The sequence below is a fragment of the Rhagoletis pomonella genome, unplaced genomic scaffold (assembly GCF_013731165.1).
Source record: "Rhagoletis pomonella isolate Grant_MI unplaced genomic scaffold, Rhpom_1.0 Rhpom_scaffold_00007, whole genome shotgun sequence".
Classification (NCBI taxonomy): domain Eukaryota; kingdom Metazoa; phylum Arthropoda; class Insecta; order Diptera; family Tephritidae; genus Rhagoletis; species Rhagoletis pomonella.
Window position 1 is genome coordinate 43,211,703 of NW_023458561.1, and position 11,941 is coordinate 43,223,643.

Consider the following 11,941-nt stretch of genomic DNA (forward strand, 5'->3'; position numbering starts at 1 on the left):
AGCGGCAGGTTTACCAAAAGCTAAAAAGTTCTTTTTAATAAATATCACTTTTTTGTTGACGTGTAAATGAGGAACATACATGAAGCGAATGTACTCCCGCCGGTACCAAAACCACCGAAAGCACTTGCTTGCGTACCGAATCCACCAAAGGCCGGAGCTGTTGTTGTTGTTGATGTGGCACCAAATCCACCAAAACCCGAACCACTAGTGGCGGCAGTCGTTCCGAAACCGCCGAATGAAGGTGCTGTGGATGTTGTCGCACCAAAACCTCCGAATCCTGTTGTGTTGGGAGCTGTTGCAGTACCACCGAAGAGAGAGGGTGCAGATGAAGGTGCAGCGCTGCCAAAACCTGCGCACAGAACATTCTTTAAGTTGATCTAAATCAATTAGATAGAATTAAGATATTTTTACCTGTAGTGCCAAAAGCGGATGTACCAAACGCCGGTGCAGCGGTTGATGTCGCTGTGCCGAAAGCTGGAGCAGCAGCCGCACTGCCAGTGCCGAACGACGAAAATATGCCACCAGCTAAAAATGTAATAAGGGTTTAAAGTATATTTGAAAAGATTAGGCAGTGAGTAAAAATTTAAAGATAGCGCATATGCTGAAACATTGCTTATCAGTATTTCCTTTAGAGCTAAGCTTATTCTAAAAATTCTCAGTGTTGTTTCTAAGCTTCGAAGCGATAGTGGCGCAAAAGCTATTGAATAGATTCGTAATGAGTGTTATTTTATCAGTAGTCTTGCTCACACTGTGTGCACCAATTGCTTATGTTGGTTATGTAGTTTACAAAAAAGGGTAAATATGCAATTTTAAAACTAATGAAGAATATAGATGATATGTCTATAAATATATTTATTTATTATAGCATCAATATAAAGGAGGTTCGTATAAACAGCGTGGATGACGCCAAGCGCCTGCTGACACCTCCAAGAACTGACCGACCAATAAAGTATCTACAAAAGGCTGCATGAACTTAAAATTAGTGGCACCTACAAACTATACAATTTTACACTTATGTATGATTTGTGGATATGTTTTGTAACTATCTATCATACATACATACATATGCCGGAATATTAGTTTAAACTTAGCATGATGTACATTTGTATGTTTATATACTTACGTTTTGCGGGCGTGCTTGTTGCACCCAGTGAAGTGCTTCCGCCGAAGAACGACATCTTTACACACTATGTAATACGATTTTTATGATTTTATTAAATAGCAATGCAGTAATTTTGTACTGGGACCACGAAAATTTTGTTGTTAGGCCAAAATGAACATTTTCCACCATTTATTTCTGCATAAATTCTATATTGGCGCTTTCGTTGGCAGATACAAAATGTCACAAATTCACTGTGAATTAGTTATGGCATGATTAATCGAAAAATCGATTTTAATCGGTTATTTTCTTTTGGTTAACGATTAAATTGTATCGCAATTTTCTGTTCGACTAATCCAATGATTAACCGATTAATTGCATTTTGCTATACTAATATTGGATGGGCTATAGAAATGCATACTCCAAATTTTTCTAAGGAATCTAATAAAAAAGCTGGATATTTTTACGAATGTTAGTTGAATTTGTTTAATATTACACAAAGGTTGAATTTGGATTCATACGCGTTTTATTAAAAAATTCACACATTTTTATAAAAATTAAATAATAAAAAGTTTAATTCCTAAAACTTGCCAATGTGGGAAGGGCTCATAATTTCGACATGGGGTGTATTGGTTTACTACTTTCCAACTTTTCATTTTCATTGTTTTCTCGGTTGTTTACGCACCGAATCATAGCGTAAGTTTCCACCACAAGAAATGTATCCTTTAATAAAACGGTCAATTTTTATAACTTATGAAATGAGATGGTTTTTATTTATTCTCGATTTTAATCGAAACGACCGAATAATCGGTTAATTTCCTACGATTAATTGTGATTACTTGTCTAATGCTTTCGATAAATCAGTTAACCGTTTAATCGATTATTCTATTTTTTTTGGTTATTACTACTGTGAATTTCACCACGTAACAAAAGCCCTGTTCGCGTACGCACTATCCAGTAAATCCAGTACTAATTTTCTGGTTTTTTCTCATGTCGTTTTCGTACACAAAAACTTGCAAGAAACTAGCAAAAGAGTGGAAATTGAGAGAGCAAAAATGACAGCTGAACTTGCAAGTTTTACTGGATAAATTTTTACTAGCAACTATTTGCTAGTAAGAAAAACAGCTGATGGCATGATGCTTAATATAATTCACATTAACAAAATAATTGTTTGTGGTGCTTTTAGAGTAAATTTTTACCAGCAGAAACTAGCAGCTGTCAAAATGGATAAACAAAAATTCGCCCCAAATGTTTTCAATAGTCAAATACATCGATCAGCTGTTTACTTGCTAGTTTCAGCTAGTTTTGCGTTTCTTTACTATTTCTTTATTTCGCTCTCTGTGAGCGTAAATCTCTCAATTTCGCCGTTCTTTTTCCTGATAATTATCTGCAAGAAAAGAAAAGAAACAAAGCCATTGGCGCCAACAATTATTGCGTTACATCAGCCACCCTGTGTTAAAAACTTTACCTCATCTGGTGTATAAAATGCAAGGTAGTATGATTTGCTGTCAAATTCACATTTGTTTATTTGTTTATAATACGGTTTTTCGTGGCAAGAAACAAGAAAACTTCTCAAATAGTTTAATATTTTTCACTCCTCCATACAATAGCATTTAATACGGTTTCAGGATGTCTTTCGATACAATACCAAAAGATTTACGAGGACTCCGCGCTTGTTTAGTGTGTTCACTTGTTAAGGTATGTCTTCATTGCGGCAAAGTAAAACTAAAATAATAACTTTAATTTTTTGTAATTTAAGACATTCGATCAATTCGAATGTGATGGATGCGACAATTGTGACGAGTTTCTGCGAATGAAAAACAACAAGGATAATGTATATGACCACACAAGTAACAATTTCGATGGTATTATTGCCCTGATGAGTCCTGAAGATTCTTGGGTAGCCAAATGGCAACGTATAGGTAAGTTTAGATATCTGGATACCATGTTATCGTAATTATTCTAAGTTAAAGTCATAACTATCTAAATCTTGCAGTAAAATATACCAATACATTCCTATTGACTCAAGCTAGTTTCAATGTAATTATTGTATCGTAGTCCGAAATTTCGTGAAATCTTCGAAAATGCGATCACTGAGTCCGGAATGCTGCGAACGCTTGTATTCAAATGTTGTTTTCGGGTATGCAGTCCAATGCTTAGAAAAATGCCTTTTTTATTTTTTTGCCGACGTTTCGACCGTTTCCTGCCTCTTATGTGTGAATAAGTAAATTTGTATCTACAGCTTTCAGTTGTCAATGTTTATGTTTATTTGTTGAAATTAATCACAACCGAAACTAGACACAGAAAAATGCATTTTTGAGGCCTGAAGAAGAAGTCGGCAAAAAAATAAAAAATAAATTTTTCTTAGCATTGGACTGCATACCCGAAAACAACACTTGATAAAAAAAAAAAACAATAACAGTCGGTAGGAAGAAACTTGAGTTTGTATTCAAAGTATCCCACTGGGAAAATAGGTAAGCACCTTGCGAGGTAAGCCATGTTTTCTTTCAGTTTTTAGTACCAAAATTGTCATCATGGCCAATGTCATCTACTAGTAAAGGGCAAAATGAACACCTCCGAAGACACATTACGTTGTCAGTTGCAAAATAACGTGCAGCCGAAGTTATTTCCAATCACCGAACTACTCCGAGCGACTGCTCTGCATTACTAGTAACTTACTTTGTAAAGCGGCTCAGAAGTATGTCTGATACCAAATGTACATTCTAAATTCCTACTTACATAAGGCGGCCATGCCTTTGTAAAAGTAAGGGACGTTCGGCAGGGAAATGGTAATGACTGCCAGGTGAAGAGTAAGTTGCTAATAAGGTATTATTACGTGCTCCTAATTCCCACTGGGATATGCTACGTTCGAGACTATTCGGATTCAGTGATAGCATTTTCGTGTATTGCATACATTCATTTGCCTTCTAAATTAAAAATAAATGTTTTAATCGCGTTTCAAAATATGAAATTCTGTCTGAACTCTTCTACAGGACGTTTCACGCGAGGCATCTACGCCATCTCGGTATCGGGCAACCTCCCACAAGCAACGCTGCGCGAAATGAAAAGTCGCGGCATTCCCTACAGATCTAGAGACACTAGCCAACGTTGATTTACTGAGTTTTCGAATTATAATATATTATGAAATGATACAAAAACAGATTTATTGTTGTGTTTTATTAATTACAAAGCACAGCGTATAAAATTTAATATTACTTATGTACATACATACATATTAAGGTGCATATATATTCCTTCGATGTGAAAAAGCAAACAAAATTAATATTTACTTAGATCATAAAATTATAAATGTATTGTATGTTAGTACACATGTTTATTAACCATAGAAATATGTGGAAAATTAGTCTTCCAGCGCCTTAATCCGTAAGCCATCACCACCGGCAGTGGTAGATTGCACACCAAATCCAGCTGACTCCAGTTCTTCTTTCAATTTCCAATATACCTGATTACTTTCAAAATTTTCTGGCAGAAGCACAATAGCAAAGCCTCCTGCCCCAGCTCCTGTTATTTTGCTGAAGAAACCACGCTTGAAGGCAATCGCAAATATCTGCTCCAATTTGGGGTGTGTAACACCGATAGCTTTAAGAAGATCATTGTTGATTTGGAACAACCTTTCGAGTTTCTCGAACTTTTCGCTGTCGTCTTTCGCGTTGCCAAAGTTTTCATAAAGTGGTATGGCAGTCGTCACAATTTCTTCACAAGCATCCCAGATGGAATCCACGACCTTTGGAAAGGTCTCCCAAAGGTGTCGTACTTTAGCAACAATATCCGCAGTACTACGGCTTATGCGACTATCTACCAGCATTATGTTGAGCGGCCGCTGTATATTAATAGATTGAAAGCCTTGTCCTTTGACGAAACGCAGCATTCCTCCGTAGGTCACCACAGTGTTATCAACGCCAGATGGAGTACCATGCATAATGCGCTCAGCTTCAAAGGCCCACTGAGATATAAGAGCTTGATTTTCCACTTTGAGGTATGTTTGCTCATCAAAATGGCCAGTTAAAAGTAGAAATGCTGCCGATAATACTGCGCCAAACGAGGCTGAGCTACCTAGGCCAGATCCAATATTCATCTCTGTGTCGATATTCACTTGAAACCCGGATTGTAGAGCAAGTTCTGCATTCGGGGCCGAAAGAACTGCACCTGTCAATAGATAATATATGGACAAAAAAGCCTTTTGAGCTTGTTGCTTGTTAGAATTGCTAAGAGCTCCCTCCACTTGCTTTGTGACAACGTCTCGCACCTCCTCTAATAATTTTGCAGTATAATCCACTTTGCTACCAGGATACTTGACACGAAAATCGTTAACAAAATCATTGAACTGTTGTAATTGAATTTCAAATGTGCAATTCAAACTATCTAAATTGAACACTGCAACACCATTATCCGGTTGAGGGCGGTACTGCAATTTCGTTGTTAGTCCCACGGCGGCGGCTAAAGCAGGTTTTCTGTAGACAACGGCATGTTCACCATGGAGTATAACTTTGCCGGGTGCATTAACTTGAAATTTTTTCATTTTAAATTTACGTGAGTTGGAAATCTTAAGTTTATTCGTTATTTATTCAATAGCTACAGAAATAAGAACACCTTTGTGTAAATAAGTCGATCTGTAGCAGTGTTCGTAAGCCGACAACTGGTTTACTCACACAAACACAAAGAATGAATTGGATTTGTGTTAAGTAATATTGCAGTCGTATTTGTATGCAAATAAGGCAACTTGACTTTTGGCTTGCAGTTCGCCTATTATCGTACTTTCAATTTGAATCTTGTTTCATTTATATTTTAGATGATTATGTATTTTATTTCCTGCAGTTTAAAAATGTAAATGGTTTAAGCACTGAGCGCCTGCGCAGTTTATTACGCATTTACAATTATAGAGTAGCTATACTTTCACTTTCTGCACTATATAGTTCGTGTTTAAATTGACTCCGTTTCGTTTTCTGTCGAGTAGGTACGCTATTGTTGCCGTTCCGGTTTACTAATTTCGTCTGTTGCTGTTGACTGACTGAATGATGCTATAAGCTAGCAGAAATATATATTTACTGTGTTGCATATGGTGCTTTTATTATTGCTTAAGCATTGTCTGCTGCACCTTTTCCCACTCTTCGGGTGTGTACGACTTTTGTGAGAATGCGTGTATCTCCTTTAGCTCCTCCGCAAGTGCACTGTTAACTAAGCGATGTTTCTGCAGCAATGTCTTACCACGGAATGCCTCTGAAACAATTGTAACACTAAATTTACCACCACAACCGTCCGATTCGTCGATTGCCTTTACGTACTGTGCTCCCAGTTTGTCGGTTAACTTGTCTTCCAAATACTTTGCGTTGTATTTGCTCATTTTAAGTGCAATGAAATTACAAATTTCCAAGAGTCAACTTCGCCCTGCTGCAGTTAACGTTAATAACTCTAAGACCCGGCACTTACCTACAGATATGCATAATTAAACAAGTGTTTATTAACCTTTTTTGTCATGATTGTTGAATAATAATTAAGTACAAATACTAGCGCAGACATACTTATCCACTTATATGTGCATATGCAGCCAGAATTATTTTTCAGCTGGCGTCGTCTTGAATATAAGTTGGGCGTGATTAAAGCTTGATTAAAGCTCTCAGTTCGTCCAAATATACCTGCAAAGACACCAAAACCAATATTTCCGGTTTTTTTTTTTATATCAACTACCTTTTTTATAATGACCACGGCGTGAAGCAATTGAATTCAGTAAAAAAAATGCGGGCCGACAGCTGTGATTCGAGACTCGAAAATAGGAAAGTGCAAAATCGGATTACATGATTAGTCGATATGTTAAGAAGGTTTAAAATTGCATTTTTATAATGTTTTAATTAATTTTGATTCAAACAGGTTTTGTTATACATATAAACTAGCTGCTAAATATCTTAGAAAGTATAGTTATTTTGGAAAAAATATTAATTTAAGATAAATAATTACAGACAATTAAGTCTTTCATAAAACGTGTGCATATCTGACATTCTGTACAATCAGCTGTGTTATTATGACAAGGAATTGACAAATATTTCAAAAGCAGCACTAAATTAAATTGATTACACAAATCCAAAATTTTAAGTTAAGTAATAAAAATGGCACAACTGCGACGTGAGGTAAGAGGAGATATTTTAGGGAAGCGTGTTTTTTCATTAAAAATTTGAGCTGTCATTAGGCGCTAAGAGCATTTAAAAATTTGCATCGGACCAGGCAATTCGTCTTCCAAGGAGATAAACAAACTTTAGAAGCTGGTCGCAAAGAAATAAACGAACATTTTAGAAAAAATCGTAATGAATCAAATGAAGAGGAAATAAAAAAGGTTAGGCACATATGGAGTTAACTTCATTAACATATACGGTACTCAACTTACTTTAAAATTCAGATGATAAAACTAGCGAATGACGTTAACAAAGAATTGCGCACAAACGTTGTACAAGCAGTACAGGAAAAGGAAGGCGTTTACCGTAAGTCGGCATATTTATTATGTAGATCAATTCGAATTTCAAAGTGGTATTTATTCTCTTTTAGAGCTGCGCATCACCGAAGAAACCACGCGTTTGGACAATGTTCCTTTTAATCCAGACGCAACAATCGAACAATTGACTCCACGCAACCGCAAGAGACGGCCTGCCGGTGGTTGCTGCGGGGGAGAAAATTCTTCGAGCGTTAAAGCAACCAATCCCAAGTAATATTTGTGCTAAATAAACTTACATACATACATATGTTATTAAATACAATATTTAAAGATAGATTATTCTTAAGTAAATTCCTTTATTTCTTATGTCTGTTTCTTCTTTTATGTGACTTTCTTTTAGAGCTTTTCTTTTTTGAAACTTTACGTTTACGTCCGTGGCGTCTTCTCTTATTGGAAGCATCACTAGATTCATCGCTGCTGGTAGTACTGGTGTCTGTGCTAGATGATTCCGTCTCAGACTCACTACTAGAACTATCGGTGTCATCACTTGTGGATGTGCTTACTCTTTTACTGCATTTCGATTTTGATTTGGGTTTCTTGGATCTGTCGTCACTTCTTACGGGCAGTCGTTTCTTATCCACTTGTTTTTCGTTACTAATGTGATCAACATAATGTCGCTGCTTTGTTTCCTCTGGGTTATTTCGCCTTCTGTCTGTAGATTTAGAGTGCTTATCGCGTCGTTGGCTGTCAGGAGAATATTTTCTCACTCGCTCTCCACTACGACTACGTGACTGCCGATAATGCTCACGTGAACGTCTGCGTTGACGTGCGGTATTTCCATCAACACGTCGTTCTTGCCTACGATGCTGGCTGTGATAACTCGAATGATGATCCCGTTCATATTTATGCTTTTCTTTGCGTTCCCGATCGTGTTGTTCCCGATGGCGCTCTTCTCGTGCTAATCGGCGTTCAGTCGAGCTCATTCGTTTAGTGTTATCGCGGTCATCGCCGTTTCGCTTTCGATTGTCCCTTTCCTGTTTCCAGCTCGGTTCCCGTAAATTATCAAAGTCCCTATTTTTTAAGGAGCCTTCAACTCCACGACCCTTTCCTCGCCATTTTACTTTCGCAACTGACTGAGAAAAGTCTACGTGGATTCGACGATCGTCAATGAGCACGTTGTCCATCTTAAAATAAGCCGCTTCACACGATTTCTGATCCTCAAATTCAACAAATGCATACTGCAAAGAGTCGCCGGTTTTTCTATCACGAATAACTTCACAACTTTTTACCTTACCGAAACGGCTAAATATGATTTCTAAATCATCGTCTGTTGTTACTGGATTCAATTTACAAACAAAGAGTACATTTTCAGGTGGTGCCATTTCTGCGTCGGGTAAGTCTCCAACAATCTCAAGGATGGTGGCACGAGCTTTTGCTTCCCGCTCTGAAAGCATTTCCTGTAACTCTTCGGCTGTTTTCCCATCCGTATCGTCAATATCTTCGTCTGCTGCAATACGACCATTTTGAAAGCGTTGGGGATTTGGCGATGGCGAACGACTTGGTAACTTTAAATTACGTGGATCTGGGAAAGGATCCTCTAATATGACTGTATGGGTTATACGTATGTCTTGATATGGACGAAAGTTCTCATCGACAATAGTCTCATTCAATTTCCTTAATATTTCGTGACCTGCAAGTGAAATTAATGAATGCATTGAAAATTTTTTTTTTTTAATTACTGCTTACCTTCAACTACTTCGCCAATAACGCAATGTGTGCCATCCAGTGAAGATAAATTTGGCGCCAATGTAAAGAAAAATTGCGATCCAACTAATTTTTTTCCCGCAGACACAAGTGATAGTAGTCCAGCAGATTCATGATAAATCTTTGGCATTGTTTCAGTTTCAAAAAATCGTTTTTCAGTTCCATCGAGCTGGCCCCAAATAGAGCTACCGCCGTTTCCCGCACCAGTAGGATCACCGGTCTGCGCAATGAAACCGCGTTCGATGGTGTGGAATAAATTAAAATTATAGTACTTAATTTTGCAAAGCTTAATGAAGTTTAAGCAAGCAATCGGACGCTCGTCCACAAAAAGATCGACGGTAATATCACCTATCGTGGTTTCAATTACAACAGACATTTCACCAGCATTTATAACAGAACACGAAATTTTTGCAAATACTTTTTTTCATTGAGGTCAAATTTATAGTTTAGTTGCTAAATGTGTGAATTGAATATGGCATGGAAAACAGGGTGTCAAAACGAATAGTTTTTAAAGCAGGGACGCACAGCAAGGCGGATTTATAAATTCTCCTTGGATCACAAGCAGAGAACTTTACTTAAGGCAAATAACGTAGAAAGAACGTTCTTTGGTAAAAATTGTAAAATTATTTTATTGAATTTATTACTGCGTGGCTAACGAAAAAACGTTAAAAATGGACGTTACTGTTCGATGAACTATCGATTGCAATACAAAAATCTTAATATTTATACTAATGAGGGGTTAACGTCAGTTGGGTCACGGGACATATACTATGTTTATACGTAGGCCAATTCACAAAATCATTCCATGAATTTAAGTTAAAATTGGCCGCATAAACACAATAGGGTCTTCCCTTAAACTCATAATAGCCTCGCCAACCTCGTAAAAGAACTATCAAAATTTGAATTTAGCACTATTTACGAGCCCCTCCTAAAATCACGAGGTAAATTTGATGCGCAAACGACCTCATCAACTTCAGTGTTGCTGAGGGGCGAAAATTGTTATACTAAAATGTATGATGAAATAATGAGAATAAATTAAAAAAAAAAATAATCGAAAAAAATGAATGAATTTCATCCACTAACTGTATTGACTTAAGTTTTTTTTGCTAATTTTCGCCATTTTGAATCGTATTTTACCTAAGAGTGATAGAGACAAGATGGCGGGATGATATGGAAAATGCTAAGAAACAAAAATTGCTTGACAAAATCCTGATTGATCTGTCAAACAGTAACCTAACTACACCTTTTCGCAGAGGGCGCGTTCCCATTACAGGCTCGTAAACTTACCGAGTTTTACATGGTTTATGACTTTAATTAATTGTCAAGAAACAAACCTGTTGCTTTTTATCACACAGGGTAACCCAAAAAAATATCTTTATCAGTGGCTAAAGTGTTTTTTTTTGCTTTTATGTTATTTTTGTTTATATATGTAGAAAGAAAAATTAGAAACGATCCTCGATGGAAAATCAGGGCACTTCGGAAAATCCGGCTGAGCCATCGGAAAAAATTAGAGCCGGCGTTAATAAAGCAAATAAATCGGAAGACTGCGAAGCCCAAATTCACGTAGGTTCTTGTAATCCTTCGGTTCATCCCGATGGAAGTGAGCACGTTGATGAGGATTTGACTCGCATGCGAGGTGATGCTATAGGCAATACATTGTACAGTGAACGTTTTGTTCTTTCAACATTACTAAAACTTACGAAGGTAGAAAAAGAACTCGCCGAAAATGAATGCTTTGAAAACGATTTATGCTCAGTTTGGGACATGACGATTGAAGAAGATGTTGTACTCTTGCTTTTAGAACATAATGTGCTGGAGCTCTTCGCCCATTGCATCAATGCAACGGAGGACAAGCGTTTAGTAGAAATTCTGGTGGGAATTTTGGGTAACATGTGCAATTTTAAAGAAGCACGAGAAGCACTTGTTGAGAATAACAATCTAGTTCAAATACTCCTCGGATTAACAAGTTGCTCCGACTCGCTGACGCTTTTGCAGCTCACACGTCTTCTTTCTGTTGTACTTATACATGCAGATCGTGTAGCAGCTCTCCAGTGGTATCAACGCATTTGTACTTGTCCGGATTTCGTTAAAAATATTACCTTTATATTAAACAACTCTATAAATGAGCAATTGTTACGCCAGACAATTGAAACACTAAACGCAATACTGGCAAAATTTGCTTTAGTGGAACCTAATCCGCAAAAGCCCCCAACGAAAGAGGGCGATGATCTTGACCGTTTGGATCCATTGCCTACGTTTGAACAACTTTTTGTCGAACAAAATCTTATAAAAGCCACAACAGAGGCATTTCTAGCATTGTTGCCTAGAAAAGATACAACAGAGTTACAGGATAATGACGAGGATGATGATGAAAGCACGATACTTCCTACACAAAGCACTCATAATTTAATGCAAATATTCTTAAACATTCATGGCATCTTGACACAGTATGATGATCTGTCACGGAACAGCTACAAACCGCATATCGAGTCTTTATTGGATTGCCTTGGCTGCATCCTTGAACCTCTTTGCAACCCCAAATATGTGCCGCATTTAAGTAATCGAGAACAAGACCTATTAGATAGTATCAATGATGTTTTCGAGGTAATTTTATCTTGTTGTAAAGGTATAAATAT

General features: G+C 37.2%; 8 protein-coding genes across 9 annotated transcripts in view; 4 read left to right on the plus strand and 4 right to left on the minus strand.

The window, feature by feature from the left end:
* Nucleotides 1-1,360, minus strand: part of LOC118742872 (probable nucleoporin Nup54) — a 2,799-nt gene extending 1,439 nt beyond the window's left edge. Inside the window, exons 1-4 of the mRNA XM_036475279.1 lie at nt 1,124-1,360; nt 412-525; nt 80-349; nt 1-20 (exon numbers count right to left, since the gene is read on the minus strand). The exon at nt 1-20 is cut by the window's left edge and continues 212 nt beyond it. Coding sequence (XP_036331172.1) covers nt 1-20; nt 80-349; nt 412-525; nt 1,124-1,178 — 459 coding nt within the window. The 5' untranslated portion in view covers nt 1,179-1,360. The remainder of the gene's footprint in view (nt 21-79; nt 350-411; nt 526-1,123) is intronic.
* LOC118742871 lies at nt 460-1,249 on the plus strand. The gene is made up of 2 exons (XM_036475278.1): nt 460-795; nt 866-1,249. The coding sequence occupies exons 1-2, from the start codon at nt 716-718 to the stop codon at nt 969-971; spliced, it is 186 nt and encodes a 61-aa protein (XP_036331171.1). The 5' UTR covers nt 460-715; the 3' UTR covers nt 972-1,249.
* A 1,230-nt stretch (nt 1,361-2,590) lies between the features above and the next one.
* On the plus strand, nt 2,591-4,261 carry LOC118742876 (transcription elongation factor SPT4). Its single transcript, XM_036475284.1, has 3 exons — nt 2,591-2,797; nt 2,859-3,021; nt 4,093-4,261. The coding sequence occupies exons 1-3, from the start codon at nt 2,729-2,731 to the stop codon at nt 4,209-4,211; spliced, it is 351 nt and encodes a 116-aa protein (XP_036331177.1). The 5' UTR covers nt 2,591-2,728; the 3' UTR covers nt 4,212-4,261.
* Nucleotides 4,262-4,384: 123 nt separating this feature from the next.
* Nucleotides 4,385-6,179, minus strand: LOC118742874 (mevalonate kinase). The gene has a single exon (XM_036475282.1). The coding sequence runs from the start codon at nt 5,637-5,639 to the stop codon at nt 4,461-4,463; it is 1,179 nt and encodes a 392-aa protein (XP_036331175.1). The 5' UTR covers nt 5,640-6,179; the 3' UTR covers nt 4,385-4,460.
* Nucleotides 5,921-6,906, minus strand: LOC118742877 (protein BOLA2). 2 transcript variants are annotated; one of them, XM_036475286.1, is made up of 3 exons: nt 6,806-6,906; nt 6,640-6,753; nt 5,921-6,547 (listed from the first exon to the last, which is right to left on the minus strand). In XM_036475286.1, the coding sequence occupies exon 3, from the start codon at nt 6,459-6,461 to the stop codon at nt 6,189-6,191; it is 273 nt and encodes a 90-aa protein (XP_036331179.1). In that variant the 5' UTR covers nt 6,462-6,547; nt 6,640-6,753; nt 6,806-6,906; the 3' UTR covers nt 5,921-6,188. The 2 variants fall into 2 exon arrangements, with proteins under 2 accessions (XP_036331179.1, XP_036331178.1); XM_036475285.1 differs by having other exon boundaries at nt 6,640-6,879.
* A 145-nt stretch (nt 6,907-7,051) lies between these two features.
* LOC118742875 (complex III assembly factor LYRM7) lies at nt 7,052-7,892 on the plus strand. Its single transcript, XM_036475283.1, has 4 exons — nt 7,052-7,242; nt 7,302-7,445; nt 7,509-7,590; nt 7,655-7,892. The coding sequence occupies exons 1-4, from the start codon at nt 7,222-7,224 to the stop codon at nt 7,813-7,815; spliced, it is 408 nt and encodes a 135-aa protein (XP_036331176.1). The 5' UTR covers nt 7,052-7,221; the 3' UTR covers nt 7,816-7,892.
* LOC118742873 (peptidyl-prolyl cis-trans isomerase sig-7) lies at nt 7,878-9,771 on the minus strand. The gene is made up of 2 exons (XM_036475280.1): nt 9,288-9,771; nt 7,878-9,231 (listed from the first exon to the last, which is right to left on the minus strand). Exons 1-2 carry the CDS (start codon nt 9,679-9,681, stop codon nt 7,898-7,900), a joined length of 1,728 nt encoding a protein of 575 aa, XP_036331173.1. The 5' UTR covers nt 9,682-9,771; the 3' UTR covers nt 7,878-7,897.
* Nucleotides 9,772-10,528: 757 nt separating this feature from the next.
* The window catches only part of LOC118743852, a 23,229-nt gene continuing 21,816 nt past the window's right edge, over nt 10,529-11,941 (plus strand). The window contains exon 1 of the mRNA XM_036476616.1: nt 10,529-11,909. Coding sequence (XP_036332509.1) covers nt 10,764-11,909 — 1,146 coding nt within the window. The 5' untranslated portion in view covers nt 10,529-10,763. The remainder of the gene's footprint in view (nt 11,910-11,941) is intronic.

Coding starts and splice junctions, on each gene's coding strand:
- LOC118742871 (XM_036475278.1), top strand. CDS start 716: ATGAGTGTTATTTTATCAGTAGTCTTGCTCACACTGTGTGCACCAATT. Junction 796..865: donor TATGTAGTTTACAAAAAAGG/GTAAATATGCAA, acceptor TATTTATTATAG/CATCAATATAAAGGAGGTTC.
- LOC118742876 (XM_036475284.1), top strand. CDS start 2,729: ATGTCTTTCGATACAATACCAAAAGATTTACGAGGACTCCGCGCTTGT. Junction 2,798..2,858: donor TAGTGTGTTCACTTGTTAAG/GTATGTCTTCAT, acceptor TTGTAATTTAAG/ACATTCGATCAATTCGAATG. Junction 3,022..4,092: donor AGCCAAATGGCAACGTATAG/GTAAGTTTAGAT, acceptor ACTCTTCTACAG/GACGTTTCACGCGAGGCATC.
- LOC118742874 (XM_036475282.1), bottom strand. CDS start 5,639: ATGAAAAAATTTCAAGTTAATGCACCCGGCAAAGTTATACTCCATGGT.
- LOC118742877 (XM_036475286.1), bottom strand. CDS start 6,461: ATGAGCAAATACAACGCAAAGTATTTGGAAGACAAGTTAACCGACAAA.
- LOC118742875 (XM_036475283.1), top strand. CDS start 7,222: ATGGCACAACTGCGACGTGAG. Junction 7,243..7,301: donor TGGCACAACTGCGACGTGAG/GTAAGAGGAGAT, acceptor AGCTGTCATTAG/GCGCTAAGAGCATTTAAAAA. Junction 7,446..7,508: donor ATGAAGAGGAAATAAAAAAG/GTTAGGCACATA, acceptor TTTAAAATTCAG/ATGATAAAACTAGCGAATGA.
- LOC118742873 (XM_036475280.1), bottom strand. CDS start 9,681: ATGTCTGTTGTAATTGAAACCACGATAGGTGATATTACCGTCGATCTT. Junction 9,232..9,287: donor TATTGGCGAAGTAGTTGAAG/GTAAGCAGTAAT, acceptor TTTCACTTGCAG/GTCACGAAATATTAAGGAAA.